At 43.0% G+C, this 18,635-nt stretch overlaps 1 protein-coding gene across 1 annotated transcript; it reads left to right on the forward strand.

Annotated features, from left to right (window-relative positions):
- The first annotated feature begins 1,667 nt into the window (after positions 1–1,667).
- Positions 1,668–17,583, forward strand: LOC109894205 (pre-mRNA-splicing factor ATP-dependent RNA helicase DHX15). The gene is made up of 14 exons (XM_020487497.2): positions 1,668–1,873; positions 3,136–3,472; positions 4,174–4,367; positions 4,966–5,125; positions 6,244–6,462; positions 6,707–6,874; positions 7,170–7,256; positions 13,215–13,364; positions 13,665–13,773; positions 14,002–14,193; positions 15,872–15,994; positions 16,352–16,542; positions 16,687–16,856; positions 17,067–17,583. The coding sequence occupies exons 1-14, from the start codon at positions 1,812–1,814 to the stop codon at positions 17,182–17,184; spliced, it is 2,280 nt and encodes a 759-aa protein (XP_020343086.1). The 5' UTR covers positions 1,668–1,811; the 3' UTR covers positions 17,185–17,583.
- The last annotated feature ends 1,052 nt before the right edge of the window (positions 17,584–18,635 follow it).

The following is an 18,635-nucleotide window of genomic DNA, read 5'->3' on the forward strand; positions in this document are numbered from 1 at the left end:
TCTGCCGTTTCCAGCTACAATAGTCCTTTTCAACATTAACAATGTCTAAACCTTATTTCTGATCAATTTTATGTAGTTTTAATGGACAAAAAAATGGTTTTCTTTCAAAAACAAGGACATTTCTAAGTGACACCAAAGTTTTGAATGGTAGTGTATATAAAACTCAGCAAAAAATAAATATCCTCTCACTGTCAGCTGCGTTTAATTTCAGCAAACTTAACATGTGTAAATATTTGTATGAACATACGATTCAACAACTGAGACATAAACTGAACAAGTTCTACAGACATGTGACTAACAGAAGTAGAATAATGTGTCCCTGAACAAAGGGGGAATCAAAAGTAACAGTCAGTATCTGGTGTGGCCACCAGCTGCATTAAGTACTGCAGTGCATCTCCTCCTCATGGACTGCACCAGATTTGCCAGTTCTTGCTGTGAGATGTTACCCTACTCTTCCACCAAGGCACCTGCAAGTTCCCGGATATTTCTGGGGGGAATAGCCCTAGCCCTCACCCTCCAATCCAACAGGTCCCAGACGTGCTCAATGGGATTAAGATCCGGGCTCTTCGCTGGCCATGGCAGAACACTGACATTCCTGTCTTGCAGGAAATCACGCAAAGAATGAGCAGTATGGCTGGTGGCATTGACATGCTGGAGGGCCATGTCAGGATGAGCCTGTGTAACAGTATAACCTTAGACCGTTCCCTCGCCCATACCCGGGCGCGAACCAGGGACCCTCTGCACACATCAACAACAGTCACCCTCGAAGCATCGTTACCCATCGCTCCACAAAAGCCGCGGCCCTTGCAGAGCAAGGGGAACAACTACTTCAAGGTCTCAGAGCAAGTGACGTCACCGATTGAAACGCTATTTAGCGCACACCACCGCTGACTAGCTAGCCGTTTCACATCCGTTACACCTGCAGGAAGGGTACCACATGAGGGAGGAAGATGTCTTCCCTGTAACGCACAGCGTTGAGATTGCAGGCACCAAAAGAAAAGTACTATCCAGTGAAACCCTTCTGTTTTCGTTGTGCTATGGTTTTTGGTTCGTTAACTTCACCATGTATTTTTCTAAGCTGTGCTCGCATTCTACACATGGTGCATTTCCTTATCATTTTTTGTATGAGGGGGTAGGCGCGCTCGACATGGCCTTCCATGATGCAATCAAAGGTACTAGATCTAAGTAAGAGGACTCTTAGTCCTTATGCAATGCCAGTTTTTGCCAGAGACTGTTAAGGTTTTTGTCAATTATGTCCTCCATTTTTGTTTTTCCAATCTATAAGATGATGACGTACTTGGTTTTGGTGGCTTTTAGTCTTGCAGCATGCCTACTTTGCATTTGCCTGTTTTTTTGTTGTGATATTGACAGCTTATTTTCCAGGATCTGTATTCTCTTATTAAAGTAACATCTGTATGAGATTAACTAACTCTGATTGTTATAGATTATAGTTTTGGAAACAGAAAACTGTATGGAGATCAAATGTTTAATTTATGAGAAAATCAGCAGAATGTCAGCCAAAATCCATTTAGCTCAATCTTCTCCCATTGCCGGCTATTGGGTTTCCTCTCACTACCAAATATGGTAGTGAGAGGAAACGCCAACCGGATGTCTCAAATTTATACATCCAGTGAAATATTTGTGTCATCTATCTGTGGATTTACCCTCAGCAGAACCATAACCAGCGAGCTAAAACAAACTGCTTCCGGGTTACCCGAATTTGCTTCCTCGCGCGGATCACCGTAGCTAGCCGGTTGTAAAGGAAAGTAGCTAAATATACCCTTATTTTTTTTAATCTATGTTTATTCATCATGTCTAAAAGACACCGTTTAGATTTAGGAGATGACTACTCAAATAAAAAGAGATCTGATGGGTAAGCTTCTCGTTTCATGCATCTACTCTCTTTCGGGTAGCAAGTTGCTGCTAGCGAACGGCTAGCTTGTTTTGTTTAGCTAGCTATCAACCGGCTAATGTTTCTTCTTGCTAGTTATCATTTATTAGCTGGCTACTTTTTGGCGATGATGAACAATTAGCTACATATCCGCGAGCTTCCTATGTTAATCAGCTTGTGACGCTCGTATAGTCATGTTGATAAGACACGTGTTGATGTTCTGCGGCCTAGCGCTGACGTTATACAGAGTAAACTGGCTAGCCAAGTAACGTTAACTCGATTCGACGATGTCTTTACATCAAGGAAGTTGAGTGCGCGGACTGGAGCTCCGACGTTATATAAAATCGAGTTTTTATAAAAAACCATGGCACCCCAAAAATAGCCCTTAATTGGGCTCCCAAGTGGCGCAGCGGTCTAAGGCACCCCATTTCAATGCTAGAGGCGCCACTACAGACACTGGTTCGATTCCAGTCTGTATCACAACCGGCTGTGATTGGGAGTCCTATAGGGCGCGCACAATTGTCCCAGCGGTTAAGGGTTTGGCTTGAGTAGGTCGTCATTGTAAAAAAGAATTTGTTCTTAACTGACTTGCCGAGTTAAAGAGCTCCAGTCAGCCCACGTCCCCGCTCAACTCCGTTTATGTACACGAGTTGGGTGGCAGGTAACCGAAAGGTTGCCAGTTTGAATCCCCGAACCGACAAGGTGAAAATCTGCCGTTCTGCCCTTGAGCAAGGCAATTAATCACCCACAACAACAGGTGCCCAATGTGGCAGCCCCCTGCACTTCTCTGATTCAGAGGGGTTGAGTTTCGGTTGGATCTTGTGGGCAATTTACAAGAACAAATGTATTCCTTTAATCATGGAGTTAGGTTTTATTTGCCAATTAATTGGCCAGCCTATTTCTCAAGTTCAGGAACTAGCCTCTCAGCTGCAATATAGCCAAATAACAAAAACTTGCATTATCACTTAATCTACATACAATAGTATTTTGGTGACCAGGAGAAACACTTAAATATTTGGATTCCATTAAATGGTAATCTGTCAAATGTCCTGGTGTAGAATGGTCAATGAATAATATAAATCCACTGATTCTTGAGTAATAGTTCTTATAGACATAACCCAAAATATAACTGAATTTGTTTTTGTCATTATGCACATTTTGTAAATGTCCCACTACATTAAAGTGTACTTTATTTCAAGTAATATACAATCGTTGACTTATGTATATTCTTCAATTTTTTTTAGGAAAGACCGAGATCGCGACAGGGACCGTGACGAACGCTCTAAAGACAGGGACCGCGACAGAGATCGGGACCGGGACCGAGATAGGGATGTGAAGCCCTCTGTCCAGCCCCCCAACACCATGATGGCCGGGGGAGGCATGCTGCCTCTCAAGCAGACAGCCATGCAGCAGCAGATCAACCCATTCACAAACCTGCCCCACACGCCGCGCTACTATGAGATCCTGAAGAAGAGGCTGCAGCTGCCTGTGTGGGAGTACAAGGAGCGCTTCAACGACATCCTGGCACGCCACCAGAGCTTCGTGCTTGTCGGAGAGACGGGCTCCGGGAAAACCACACAGGTGCAGTTCTGTTTGAAGGTCCTTAAACAGGGATTGCCATTAAGGGCTAAAAGGCTCTTGCCCATTGGGCAAGACAGGAGTATTTTTGGGGGGGTGGCCGAAAGATTACGATCACTTGCCCCTGAAAATATGAAGTTATTTTCACCTACACATGGGAGGAATCAGAAAGACTAAACTACTAGAATTCTTAGCATTTTGGTTATCGGTTAAAAAACTATCTTCTGCCCATTGGGGAAACTTGCGTGACTGCTCAGGTCACCTGTCCTGGGAAATAGGGAAACCCTTAATGTCAACCCCAGCCTTAAATTTTTCAGTGTTTCTACTTTGCAAAAGTGCTTAGTTTGCATTTTTGCATTGGAAAATCTTCACGCTTAAAACTGAAAACGCAGTTTGGGTTGACTTTTAGTTTGATCTCCTGTTCCCTCTGTTTTCTGATGGAATCAGATAGGTGTACAGTAAGCAATACCCCCCCTCCCTCCACATGCCATTGAAGGCTAAGTGATTACATCACTGTCTTTTCACCTACTTTGTTCCCTCAGATCTGCAAACACAGAAGAGGTAGCGTATAGGGCCGATTTTGTAATTTGGCATTCCAGTCAATTCTCCCCCTCCCCTCCAAACCAATGCACCTTGGAATATGTTTGTTGTTTCAGCAGACAGAACCATCCATACATAACATGCCCTCCCTTTCCCCTCCTCAGATCCCCCAGTGGTGTGTGGACATGGTGAAGGGCTTGGGTGGCCCCAAGAAGGCAGTGGCCTGTACCCAGCCCAGGAGGGTGGCAGCCATGAGCGTGGCCCAGAGGGTGGCCGACGAGATGGACGTCATGCTGGGCCAAGAGGTGGGATATTCCATACGATTTGAGGACTGCAGCTCCGCCAAGACCATACTGAAGTAAGCAACTGCTCAGTAGAGGCTACATCAGGGTTATTCAATTCCAGGCCTAAACACTTCCGGTTTTCATTCTCGCCTACTACCAGGATCATCATTATTAGGGCACACCTGTAGCAAAGCGCTGCAAGACATTATGCAACAGAATTAGAAAATGAGCATTTGTTATTGGAGAACTTCAGATGGTACCAATTGCCGTTTCACTCAGTTCAAGAGTTTTCTCCTGTTTTGTGCCTACTGGACACAACATAGGTAAAACAAAAACGCAGCATTTTGGCCCTTCAGAACTGTAATTGAATACCCCCACAATACACGATCCAAGCATTTGGGTTATAGCCAGTTAATTAAATTCAACACACACGGCTTCAGTCAAATTTCTTTGGACATGCTTTAATAAGAATGAAGTTATTTTAGACTACTGTGGTCAAAAAGTATTTGGTATAGTATAATAGCTGCAGACTAAAAGGGAGCAAAGGTTGTTTTGTTTATGTATTCATTTTGAGGAGGCGTAAGATCAATGAACACACATTTTGGAGTTCAAGCCATCACTAGGTCAGCATCTGCTATATTTCAAACCATGTGTATCCTTTCCCCTTTTAAGGTATATGACAGACGGTATGTTGCTTCGGGAAGCCATGAACGACCCCCTGCTGGAGCGGTATGGCGTGATCATCCTGGATGAGGCCCACGAGAGAACTCTGGCCACAGACATCCTAATGGGAGTCCTGAAGGAGGTGGTCCGACAGAGGTCAGACCTCAAGGTACATCCTCTGAGGCCGGGGGGGGGATCTCATGTCTTTCATCGATTCCTCATGTCCTTGATTTGAATCTTCTGTGTTTTGAGAAAGCGGTGGGGAATCAAGGAAAGACAAATGAGAAAGAGGGCATATACCAAGGTTGATATCTTTATCATTTAGTCAATTCTGGAGATTAATTAGATTAATTAGTTTAATCTAAATTTGCTTGTGTTTGGATGCAGTTAAAATGGTATGAACATAAAATATCACATATGAATTGTAAATGTTGCTTTACTGCTAACTATTTCCAAGTCCAAAAATAACCCCTGGTGTAGCCCAGTCCCCATGAATGTACAAAAGGCCTTAAAGAGCCACTGAATATGAGGATTGGCACATGTGCTTTTCTGTTGCTCATTAGAAAAAATGAGATTTCTGTCTTGATGTTTCCTGACAGATTCTGCGTTTGGTTAATGTTTGTCGCCCATGAGACACTGTAGACACCGAAGCCTATTTAATATCCGCAAAATCCCCAGAATGACCCCAGAATGACTCTAAGATACCGTAACTCATAACTTCATTCATTTAGTTTTTTTTTGCAGAGGATCCTTCAGTTGTGCAATTTTACATCTAACTAAGGTGTTTGTGCTGTAATTGTCAATAAAAAAATTGACACTGTGTTTTATGTAAACAACATCAGAGCTGTTGGGTATGTCTCACTGTCTATACTATTGGATCAAGAGCAATCACCACAGCTATTCACCCCATGTTAGTGGGCAAATGGACATTGTCAAATCAAAACCCAACCTTCGTTTACCCATTGATGCACGGATTATCCGAACTGTTTTAGACAACACTAGAATAACTGTTTCTGACTCATATCGATGTCACAGGCTGTTTTCAAAGGGGTTTATTTGCTTTTTAAAGGCATTCGCTCTTTAAGGGTTATGTTTTTGGATTGCTTTTCACTTACCTTAGTCCCAATGTCATTTAGCCTAGTTATTTGCTCGTCCATCTTAGATCCCTATTCAAATGTAGATGTGTCCCTCTTTGGGTCCCATAGTCATGATTTCGCTATTGTACACAAAGTGGCATTGCAACAATTCTTAACCACAAAGCATTAACAGAAATATGTTTTTTGCCAGGTGATTGTGATGAGCGCTACGTTAGACGCCGGGAAGTTCCAAGTGTACTTTGACAGCTGTCCACTGCTAACTATTCCCGGACGCACACACCCTGTGGAGATCTTCTACACCCCTGAGCCGGAGCGGGACTACCTGGAAGCCGCCATCCGCACGGTCGTTCAGATCCACATGTGTGAGGAAGAGGAGGGGGACTGTCTGCTGTTCCTCACTGGACAAGAGGTATTTTTCCACTCCTTCTCAAATGCAATCCAGATAGTTTGAGTTGGTTCACTGGACACTAGTCAAGGGCTATACCTCTACCCCTTCTCATATGCAGTCAAGACGGTTCAGTTCAGTGTTGAAGCGTGATGCTGACAACACTAAGGTTGTCACCTGAATATAAGTTGAATGGTTGGGGGAGGTTTAACTTTCAGGGTACCTGTCTGCTGCTCAACATGAATATTGTCTGACTCTGAACTATCAGGAAATTGACGAGGCCTGTAAACGGATCAAACGGGAGATCGACGACTTGGGACCTGAAGTCGGAGACATCAAAGTCATTCCACTATATTCCACACTGCCTCCCCAGCAGCAACAAAGAATCTTTGAGGCCGCACCCCCCAGGAAGCCCAGCGGTGCGATAGGAAGAAAGGTACTGACCAGCAGAACATGCCCGGACTATTAAAAACAGGGTTGTGTTCAGTAGGAAGAAAAAGTTTTGAAACTGAGTGAAATGGGAAGGTACTTCCTGAACTTGTACAATCAGAACACAGATTTTAGTTTTTCATTTCAAAATGTTTTGGTATGGGGTGCCCTACTGAATACAACCCAGATTTCATACATTGGTGCTCATTTGTCACCAAAGATTTCCAATGGCTTATGATGTAAGTTTGTATAGAAAGTCTTTCAGTTGTCTGCTAGTGCTAACCCCAATGCATGTTCCCTAGGTTGTGGTTTCCACAAACATTGCTGAGACATCCCTTACCATTGACGGAGTGGTGTTTGTGATTGATCCCGGTTTTGCCAAGCAAAAGGTAGGCTGCTATACTCCTCTCCCTCCTATAATTGTTTTACCTTACCTCGTCATTTCAAACCCAGAGGGAATACTTGGCACCAGTACTACAAACTTGTACTTTTTTCAATAAGTGACACTTGAACTTTCTGTAGTCCACAATCTAAGCACAATGCAGATAGAAAAATTATAGTAGTAACCAGGTTTCCATCCAACCATTTCATGCGGATTAATTACCTGACGCTTTAAACAACTCATGACAGACCTCCGAGAAACAGAATGTTATCATTAAAGTTTCCCAATGTCAACAAAACACGCAAGACAAGATGGGATCTTTTTTTTGTCTGAAATAGATTTCACAACAATTGCAGTGGAAATACTTTTATGTGCAAATATTGATTTAAAAAGTGTATGTGGACACCCCATTCAGCCACACCCGTGTTTAAAATCGAGCACACAGCAATGCACTCTCCATAGACGAACCTTGGCAGTAGAATGGCCCGTACTGAAGCGCTCACTGACTTTCAACGTGGCACCGTCATAGGATGCCACCTTTCCAACAACTCAGTTTGTAAAATTTCTGCCCTGCTAGAGCTGCCCTGGTCAACTGTAAGTGCTGTTATTATGAAGTGGAAAAGTCTAGGAACGACAACGGGACTGCCGAGTGCTAATATCGTTTCAATCGGTGACGTCACTCGCTCTGAGACCTTGAAGTAGTTGTTTCCCTTGCTCTGCAAGGGCTGCGGCTTTTGTGGAGCGATGGGTAAAGGAGAGGGACGGAACCAATACTGTTACACTCGGTTGTAACACTTACGATCGTGTTCCAAACTGCCTCTGGAAGCAACGTCAGCATGAGAACGGTTTGTCGAGAACTGTTTGTCAGGAGCTTCATTAAGTGGGTTACCGTGGCCGAGCAGCCGCTCACAAGCCTAAGGTCACCATGCACAATGCCAAGCGTCGGCTGGAGGGGTGTAAAGCTCGCCGCCATTGGACTCTGTAGCAGTGGAAATGTGTTCTCTGGAATCACGCTTCACGATCTGGCAGCCCGGCGGACAAATCTGGGTTTGTCGACGGCCAGAACGCTACCTGCCCGACTGCATAGTGATAACTGTAAAGTTTGGTGGAGGAGGAATAATGGTCTAGGGCTATTTTAATGGTTCGGGCTAGGCCGCTTAGTTCCAGTGAAGGGAAATATAAACACTACAATACACAATGACATTCTAGACAATTCCGTTCTTTCATCTTTGTGGAAACGGTTTGGGGAAGGCCCTTTCCTGTTTCAGCATAATGCCCCCGTGCACAAAGCGAGGTCCATACAGAAATGGTATGTCGAGATCGGTGTGGAAGAACTTGACTGGCCTGCACAGAGCCCTGACCTCAACTCCATCGAACACCTTTTGGATGAATTGGATCACATTATGAAGTTATGATTAACGTATGCAAATTTCCACTAAATATCAAGGGTATGCTATCATTTGAATAATGCTGGTGACAAGGTGACCGGTTTGCTTGGCTGCCAATTATCAAATAAAAATTCTGGCTTTAGCATATAACCTACCTGTCCAATTTCAGCAAACTGTTTGTAGAGCATGGCCCAAACCATATTGGGCAAGTTTTCTGTATTATCCAGTCCCTCCAGGATTCTGCGATTGGTTGATTTTTGCATTGAATTTCGCAATTGGTGCATATTATGCGAGAGCTCGCAATTTGGACCAATCCCCGCACTTTTAGCGCATAAAATGGTCCGAAGTAAAGGGGGTTCGTAATTTAGACCACTGTTACTGTGGAAAATGGTCCAATCCAACCACAAGCCAACTGGCCTGTCAGCGTTTTCACGTGCGAAGTTGATGGCAGGTTGCTGGCAGGTTGCTGGCAGGCAGTACAATGAACATAGATTCATCTCTTTTGCCAACAAAAACAACAGCTAAAGACCATGCGAAACAATTTCCAAAAGTTTTACATGAAAGTGGGGGGAAATTGTTTTGCACTCCGTGCAACGTTGTTCTGGAACACGAGAAAGTCGAAAATCAACAGTCACTTCAAATCAGCAAAGCATATGAGAATGTTAGGACAGTTCCCACAGCAGCGTCAGATCACTATGACTGAAGTGGTAGCAGGGAAGACTGGCAAACGCTGAAAGAATCAAGGTGAGTGGCGTTTTCCTCAAACTTTTACTCCGCTAACCTTGGCTTTAGAGAGTGGGGAGAGCAGAGTGCCGACCAGTCTGTCAATGGAGAGCGCTGCTCAAGGCGCTGAGTGCAATTTGAACTTAATACGGATCACGAAAGCACAATCTTTTTATTTATTATTATTATTATTTTAGAAATGGTAATACTGTTTTAAAAGTACATATCAACCACAATACTCTGTTTACGTTATGTTCTTTATCGTCCTTATGATCCTTTCAGAAAAAAAATCGCATTTAAATATTTTGAAGACAATTCATGCTAAAGAAATATCGTTCCTCGAAATTTAAAGTGATTGATCAGTAAACGTTGTTAAACTGAAACCTTTTGAGTTAACATTGGTAGCAGAGGAGGGCTAATAACTAACGTTCAAATGCGCCACTTTGCTTCGGCGAGAAGAGGTCATATTAAAGTTGAAAATTAACTTCTAATCTGGACGTGAAAAAGCAAGCACTTGCGGTTGTAGCGAGAGACACTGCACTGGAAATATCCGTTGAGGATTTGAACAAGGATGACGGTATGATAACTTTGATCAGAGCACTGGGTTCTGTGTTTCCTAAAGAAGAGAAAGACCGTGACAACGAGGCATATTCAAACTGACAGTTGTTACCAGAGACCGAGGTACAATAGGATGCGCATGTACGATATGGTTCTCCCAGATCCAGTGTTGGCTTTCAAGTTTCTAGATACTGTCTGTATGGGTGGTAGGGAGAAACAGTTGGCTTTACTGCTCCTACAGTGCTTTTGCGTCAGTGAAGTCAGCACTAAAGTCTGTTGGGACAATAACAGATGGAATGTAAGTGAGTGACGCGGCGTATTACACCGAGCAGCAGAAAAAAGGCGCCAACATTGTCACGTTCTCAAGACGACCAGAAGAGGGCGCCATAGCCCGGCACAAATCCACTGGACAAATATGGAAGGAGATCAAAATGTGTTATTTGTCAAAGCACTTACCATTAGATTAAAGACTGTCCTCCATAAGAATGAACAAGTTTAAACCTAACAGAGGAAAATGTAAACACAGAGATGGAGCAGTGTAACATTACACTGTTTTCAAATGAATCTGCTTCTGAGGTCTTTATAGGTTGAATTCTTATGATCTGCTGTGATTTGATACTGCATGTACATGCACCGTTTGTGGCGCAAAATGGCTTGAATCGCTATGTCAGTGGACTAAATATGAAATAAGTACAAAATATGATTGACACACCAAGCAACGGAGCTTTCAAATTTGGAGATGGGAAGAGTCCATTCTACCAAGAGTCAAGATACCAGCAAAAATTGGTCAGACCCCAGTGTCACATTGAAACTGAGGTGGTCTCTGCAGATATCCCCTTATTATTAAGCAAAGCTTCCCTCAAGAAGGCAAGGGCTGTACTAGACGTAAAAAAAATGACACGGCAGTGATGTTTAAACAACCAGTGACCCTTGAACTTACTACCTCAGGCCACTATTGTGTAAACATTTTAGACAAAGACATCACACAGAGTCCATGTAAACATGAGATTCTGAAGGACACAGAGAACATGACCACAGAGGAAAACACAAAGTATTGTTAAACATTCACAAATAGTTTGGACATGCTACAGTTGATAGACTTCAAAAATGATTTCAGTTCTGGGAATAATGTTGATGAGAGTATTTCCATTCAATGGTAGATAGTTAACACTTGTGAGACATGCTGCCCAGACCAGCTGTTGGTTTGTCAATGGCTTCCAAGTACAATGAAACGGTGACTGTAGATCTACATGAGCTAGGACCAAGTGTGTGGTACCTTCACATAATCGACCACTTCACACGCTTCAGTGCTGGAAGCATTGTGAATACAAAGAAACCCAGTGAAATCGTCAAGCACTTCATTCATTCCAGGATAAGTGTGCATGTCCCGCCCCAGAAATTGTACAGACAATGGAGGAGAATTCAATAATAATGAAATGGCAGAGAAATTCAACATGGAAGTAAAGACAACTGCTGCGTACAGTCCCTGGAGAAATTGACTTCTGGAGAGACCTAATCAGACACTCACAGAGATTATGCTGAAAGTGAAGCAAGACAATGGATGTGACTGGAAAACAGCCCTAGATTGGGCTTTTGATGGCAAGAAACTCAATGCACAATATTAATGGCTTACAGCCCATGACAACTAGTGTTGGGGCAAAACCCTAATCTTCCCTCTGTACAGGTTGACAAGCCACCAGCACTAGAAGGGACCAGTTTGAGTGCATGGGTGGGACAGCACCACATGCAGTGAGAAAAGCAGTCACAGAAGCAGAGTTCAGATAGAATTCGTAGGGCTCTGTGTAAACAGCTTCGACCCACAGATGAGAAATAAGAGACTGGAAACAAAGTGTACCACAAACAAGTTGCCTGTCAAGAGTAGAAAGGACCGGGAGTAGTCATTGGCCAAGATGGTGTGGTGATATTTGTGAGGCACAATCGTCAGGGTGCATCACTCAAGATTGCAGAATGTAAATGATCAACAAGCTTGAGGGGCTGTTGCTGAGAATCAGCCTCCTACTGAAAATGACAAAAAGGACACATTAACAGACCCAAACCTACCAGATGTCACATCCAATGATGTGAACACTGAAACTGACACAGGAAATGGAGCAGAGACCTTCAACCATGACACAGGTAATAATGTTGTGTTCAAATGAGGAAAACATTCAACAGCCACGTGTTACGACAACATGGTTGTTCCAATCTTAAACTGGGGAAACTGTTAAATACATGGACAGAGAAAGTGGTATTCCACACACAGCAACAGTCATTAGACGAGCAGGGAAAGCCAACAGAAAACACCAGAACTGGTACAAATGGGAGTACTCTGAACCTGCTGCACTTTCTGGTACAACAGGGTCAGCTGACCTGGCACTTGTAGATAATCTCAGAATTTAACCAATAGAAAATTTAGAAAAACAGAATGACTTTCAATTATGATGTACTTGAAACAAAGGATGTGTCATTTGACAGCTAAACTAGATAAGCTCAGTAATTGGAGCCGTGTTTGAGGAAGTCAAAGACATTGGCCAAAAATATGTCTCAACAAGGTGGGTGTGTACCCTTAAAGAATCCTTAGATGGAATAGTGCCTAAAGCACGTCTAGAGGTTTTGAGGAGCTGGCTGCTAAAGAACTCCCAAAAGCCTCACGACATGCGCCTCAGAGTCACTCAGATTGCTGCTGACAGTGATCTGCCAGAAAAAATAGAAACTTCATTCCATAGACATCAAATCTGCATTTTTGCAGGGAAACAGCTGTCAAGGGACATTCACATCTGACCTCCGCCTGAAGCTAAGAGCGAACTGTTATTCCACACCTCAAAGCTGTTTTCCCGGTCTGCCACAAAGGAACAGCTTGCTGACTGTCTAACTAAAAAGGGAGCATCCGGTCTTGTACTCCTAAAGGCACTCAGTAATGGAAAGTGGCAGCTTGCATAATAAAAATAAAAACTTTGTCAAACAATCCATTTGTAATGGGGAACTTAAATACTACTTATGACATTTTTTAAAAGAAAAGGTGGGAGATTTAAAACTTGAGCTTAACGGTGTCCCTATATTTCTGTTATTACGGTCCTATCACTGTTATTAGTACGCCTGCGCAGTAGTCTCACTGGAGATGGACCTGGCTTCAGTGTGATGGCGACTATGCACTGTGGTCATACGGTGAAGTAAACGTTGTTAAACTGGAATCTAGTTGTCATTTTGAGTTAACATTAACCAACGTGGAATCCACATCCACCAATTTGAATAAAATAAGACTTGAGTGAGAATGTTGTCTACTCTGTAACCCACAGGTGTACAACCCTCGTATCAGGGTGGAGTCTCTCCTGGTCACGGCGATCAGCAAAGCCTCGGCGCAGCAGAGGGCGGGCCGCGCTGGCAGGACACGGCCAGGGAAGACTTTCCGTCTATACACTGAGAAAGCCTACAAGACCGAGATGCAGGTGAACTGTCCTGGATTGTAGAAATGTTGGGGCAAAGTACATGGTTGAATGGACTATTGAATAAATTGTTATCGTATGGGTAATGTTGAGGACAATGGATTTATTAAGGAAATGTTTATAGTCTAATGTATCTCGTGTGGTGCTGGGCATTTTACAGAAGCCTGTTTTGGCCAATACGCTCAGCTCTTGTTAATCACATGATTTGGCAGAATAAGCCGACCTTGTTACACAACGGATGATATGATACCAGTAGAATGGCTTCATGTTCTACAGATCTGACTGTTTTCCATTCCACTACAGGACAACACGTACCCTGAGATTCTCCGGTCCAACTTGGGTTCTGTCGTGTTGCAGTTGAAGAAGCTGGGTATCGATGACCTGGTGCACTTTGACTTCATGGACCCACCAGGTGGGGAGCCAAGTGTTGGCTGGAATACCTGCCTGTTGGAAGTGCTACTTTAGTTTGAAACTGTTTCAATTGAAACTGACTGGCAGCCTTCTTTCTTGATTTACCTCTTGACCAACCAGGTTATCATAAAATATCATTTGTTGATTGATTGTTTAACAGCCAGAAAAGTAAAAGTGACATGCGGTACTGATCACTTGCTCCTCTTGCTTCCTCCCTTGTGCTCTCAAGCCCCGGAGACCCTGATGCGGGCGCTGGAGCTGCTCAACTACTTGGCGGCGCTCAACGACGACGGCGACCTGACAGAGCTGGGCTCCATGATGGCAGAGTTCCCGTTGGACCCCCAGCTGGCCAAGATGGTGATCGCCAGCTGCGAGTTCAACTGCTCCAACGAGATCCTCTCCATCACCGCCATGCTGTCAGGTAATGGGCCAGGATGGCTGGCATCCAAAGTCGCCCAGTGCCCTCCCTTGGCACCAGTTGACACCCTCTTAACACTGTGGGTTCCAATTTAATGCAAGATGGAGATCTCTAAGATTTATCGTCTCCTCAGTGCTTTGTTAATGATATTTGTTAATTCCTAATGGTCGACGAGTTAATTCTTCTTTTTGAAAAGTAAAGATGTGGCCCCCAGTTAAGGGGGCTTGCAGGTCTAGTTAGCAAAGATGCTAGAAAGTATTCGATTTATATGGAGGGATCAAGTTAACGAGTCACAATATTTGGTAAGTATTTCTCAAATCAAAATTTGAGATGACAAAAAGCCAATGGTGGGAAACTTCTGCCTTAGCGGGCCCCAGGGAAAAATACACTTTTTTGGGGGTCTACACAAAGGATTTGGATGGCTTACTGGTTAGATCCTTGATTGATAATGACCATTAGCAATTTAATGGTTGATGGAAAAGTAAACTAAAAACCAATTGTATTCCGTATCAAATTGAAAAGTTGACCAGGTTTCTTCCAACTGCTTGAAATCTGGGAGTGTTTATCCTTAGTGCAATTGTGCAGGACAGGCACCTCCAATGTTGTGTTCTCAGATGGGTCTAAAACATTGCCTCTTTGCATTTGTTTAGTGTTTTGTCTATGGCTGCTTTAATGGTGTCTCTTTGATGTATTATTGGTCCAAATGCACCGGCAGTACACGATGCAATGTTCGTCAAAGATGTTGTCATGCTCTTACTCGTCAAAATAATTTTTCATCAAGGCCTGGTTTTTATTTTTGTTTTAAGTGAGGTTTCACATTTTACAGGATTATTTGTTATCTGCATGTGGGTGGTTGATTAGGCTATATTTAAGCTTTCTTGGCCAATGTTGGTTTTGGTTTTACTACTGGGGGGAAACTATTTGCGTTCAATATGGCAAGATTTCTGTTTTTATCATAGAATGTTCAGTGTTTGGACTTTTCACAGTATTTCAAATTGGCATTCCCCTCGTGCTTTACTCATACACATTTGTGATTTTGTTGTGGTCAATTCAATATCAATTTACGAGATTCATAGAAATCCCAGTTCAATACAACAAAAAAATTGATTCTTGTAACGTTTCCTGAAATTCCTGTTGAATTTGGTCTGTGAATGTGAAATGACGACCTTTAATGTCAAATACACATTTTAAACATGTATGAGCAATGATCCGGTGGTGTTGCAAAAACTCCCAATTTGGACGTATTGATGTTCCTCTTCCACATAAATCTGTATGCCGGTAGTGACATCATATAAGGACATCTATTTCCCTTTTATAATGTCAAGGTGGTTTTATGTAGCCATTGACTTGAATGTGAAATGGACTTGGATTCTCTTGAATGCTATATATACAGTACACTGTTCTCAAGTTCAATGCTCTTTTAACACTCTGCAGGTGTGTGAAACCTCTTTTGTTTTCCAGATGTGGTTAGGTGTTGACCCCCTTGACAAGCTAGTAGCCAGTCATCATGCAGTCGGAAGAGCCCCCCCCCCCCCCCCCCCCATAAACACACCACTTGGTCCTGCCCCCCTATGCTCTCTGTGAAGTTTTCTAGCTACAATAGACCTTGTTCCTCTGTTCTGTGAATGCTTGACTTATCCCTATGGGCGTCTGTGTTGGGGCCCATACCAACCTTGTCTAGTCCCGCAGTGTTTCGTCCGCCCCACCGAGGCTAAGAAGGCGGCGGACGAGTCCAAGATGCGGTTCGCCCACATTGACGGAGACCACCTGACGCTCCTCAACGTCTACCACGCCTTCAAACAAAGTAAGCATGGGTGCCACAAACATTTTCTTTTGATAGGGTAAAAAAAATCAAGGGGACAGATTAGACTCCAAAATCAAGGTTTGTCAAATGTTTCAGACCTCAAAAGTAAGTCTACATCCTACGCCATGGGTTGTGTGGACCAACCCTAATGCATATAAGTCTAAAGATAAGCACCACAAATCTGGAAATAACATGGCGCAAGTATGGGTAATCGGATATGGCCATGGACTTCTCAACAGAAGGCTCACTTTTGAAGTGTGATTTTTAAGTGCAATGTCCCTTTAAGTCACTTTGTGAAACATGAGGCTTACTTGCCGTTGCCTGTAACTTTGGTTGATCGGTGTTGTCGTTTCTTAGACCACGAGTCTACACAGTGGTGCTACGACAACTTTGTGAACTACCGTTCGCTGATGTCGGCCGACAACGTGCGCTCGCAGCTGTCCCGGATCATGGACCGCTTCAACCTGCCCCGGCGCAGCACCGAATTCACCAGCAGAGACTACTACATCAACATCCGCCGAGCGCTCGTCACAGGCTTTTTCATGCAGGTCAGTCTGCAGGGCAGGTTCCATTTCAATTAACTCTCTGAATTGAGCCTAATCCTGATATTCATCGTTAAGTGAAGAAATGCGATTTATTTCACATTGTGTGCGTGTTTTCTGAAATGATATAATATTTTCTTGTTTGCTTAGGTGGCTCATTTGGAGCGCACGGGCCATTACCTCACAGTCAAGGACAACCAGGTGGTCCAGCTACACCCGTCTACCGTCCTGGACCACAAGCCAGAGTGGGTGCTCTACAATGAGTTTGTCCTCACCACCAAGAACTACATTCGCACCTGCTCGGATATCAAACCGGAATGGTACGTTTGTGGTCTTGAAGTCTTAACTCAAATGTCCATACAAATAAAACGATTAGCGAATAACAAGGATTTTTGATAAGCGTCAACGTTTCAATACTCATGTCTTATGACTTACTCGTTAACAATTAAACATAGACTTTTAATGAATGCTTTTATTGGATATTTTGATTGTATTATGCGACTTTGATTTAATTGATCTCGTCTCCCCAGGCTGGTGAAGGTTGCTCCTCAGTACTACGAAATGGGCAACTTCCCACAGTGTGAAGCCAAGAGGCAGTTAGAGCGAATTGTTGCCAAACTCCAGACGAAGGAGTATTCCCAGTACTGATTAACAGCGACTGGAGAGAGGAAGACATCCTTTGAAAGAGCTTGGCACAATTCATACTTTAAAGTTTGTATCCTATCTTCTATCTTAATGTTTCTCTCGATTCAAGATATGATTTTTATAACTTTTTGTTGTTTTTCTGTCCATTCAATAGCAATGTGTATAACTGTAAGCATTTATGAAATTGATATCAATGGTGAAATATTAGACTATTCTGATTAGAGATTTTCAAAAGGAATACAGTTAACATGTTAAGCATGAGCATTCATGTGGATATTGTTGATGTTCCTCTAGGAAATTGTGAACCCTGAGAAAAAAAGTGTACTTGCCTAGGTTGTCCTTGTTTCTTCAATAAAGGAGCTTCGACTTGAATAAAATAATGAATAATAGCTCATGGTCGTTGACGATGTCTTTGATTGTCTAAAATATTTGTTTGTTAACTATAAATTAATAACCTGTAAATAACATACATTATGTATACCCAGGGGTGAAAGTGGATCACTTCAGAAGACTCTCCTGTTGGCTACCCGTGTACCTTTGTCCACTCACAAAATAATTCCAGCATCCAAACAGTGCACTGTGCACCCGCAATTTGATGAATGGAAATCGGCATCTGTTAGAAAAACATTAACGTGCAATGACATTCAGCGATTTGTCATTAGGCACACTATACTTACAGCATGAATTGATGCGTCCACTTCTCTGTCTGGGCCACATGTCTCCATATCTCCGCCTTGGTAACACTTCAGTGTTCTCGTAGAACCACCATGCAATTGGGAGAGTTTATCGCACGTTTTCAAATAGATTAAATAAATAAATGTTCATGCAGCTGACATGCGGTAATGTTAAATAATGGAGCAATTGACTATAGTTTTCTCAACATTTTGCTCTAATTATTGTGATAGGCTTATATTTTACTGGTATGGTGTACCCCCACTTTATTTAGCCGGGACACCGGACCATACCACCTAAATTTCACTCCTGAGTATACCTTACATTAGCATGGCTGAACATGACATTTGAATCCTAAACTTGTACATTGATGCTCCCTGTGTATAAAAAATGTCACCACAAGGTTCTAGCTTCGGCATGTTTACTTAGTTTAGTCTGTGCATGTTATAACTACTACACCCCCCCCCTCCGATGAACAAGAAGTCAACATTCATAACATTGAAAAATAACTTGAATGCAATTTGAAAACAAGTGTTTAACAATGCTACTTCATGCCCAGAAACTGTATGAAAGCATGAAATTACAGTTTGAACTCTTGTATAGTCTTTCTTTTTGCTGGGTATAGGTCCCCCCCCAACAGTATATTCTATTCACGTGGCTCTGAGCATTCTCTCTCCTTCCCCCTCTGTGTTGGCTGAGTCTGGAAGGGCTCAGAGGTGTGTCTAGTTCCTCCTCTGAGCCTGTGTCTACCACATGGAAGCGTGGTGCATCTGCTTTCTGCA

Source organism: Oncorhynchus kisutch, linkage group LG7 (genome assembly GCF_002021735.2).
Source record: "Oncorhynchus kisutch isolate 150728-3 linkage group LG7, Okis_V2, whole genome shotgun sequence".
Lineage (NCBI taxonomy): Eukaryota > Metazoa > Chordata > Actinopteri > Salmoniformes > Salmonidae > Oncorhynchus > Oncorhynchus kisutch.

Excerpts from the sequence above, each read along its gene's own strand:
- LOC109894205 (XM_020487497.2), top strand. The coding sequence starts at position 1,812 with ATGTCTAAAAGACACCGTTTAGATTTAGGAGATGACTACTCAAATAAA. Across the intron at positions 14,194-15,871 it reads CATCACCGCCATGCTGTCAG|TCCCGCAGTGTTTCGTCCGC; the intron begins GTAATGGGCCAG and ends AACCTTGTCTAG. Across the intron at positions 16,857-17,066 it reads TCGGATATCAAACCGGAATG|GCTGGTGAAGGTTGCTCCTC; the intron begins GTACGTTTGTGG and ends TCGTCTCCCCAG.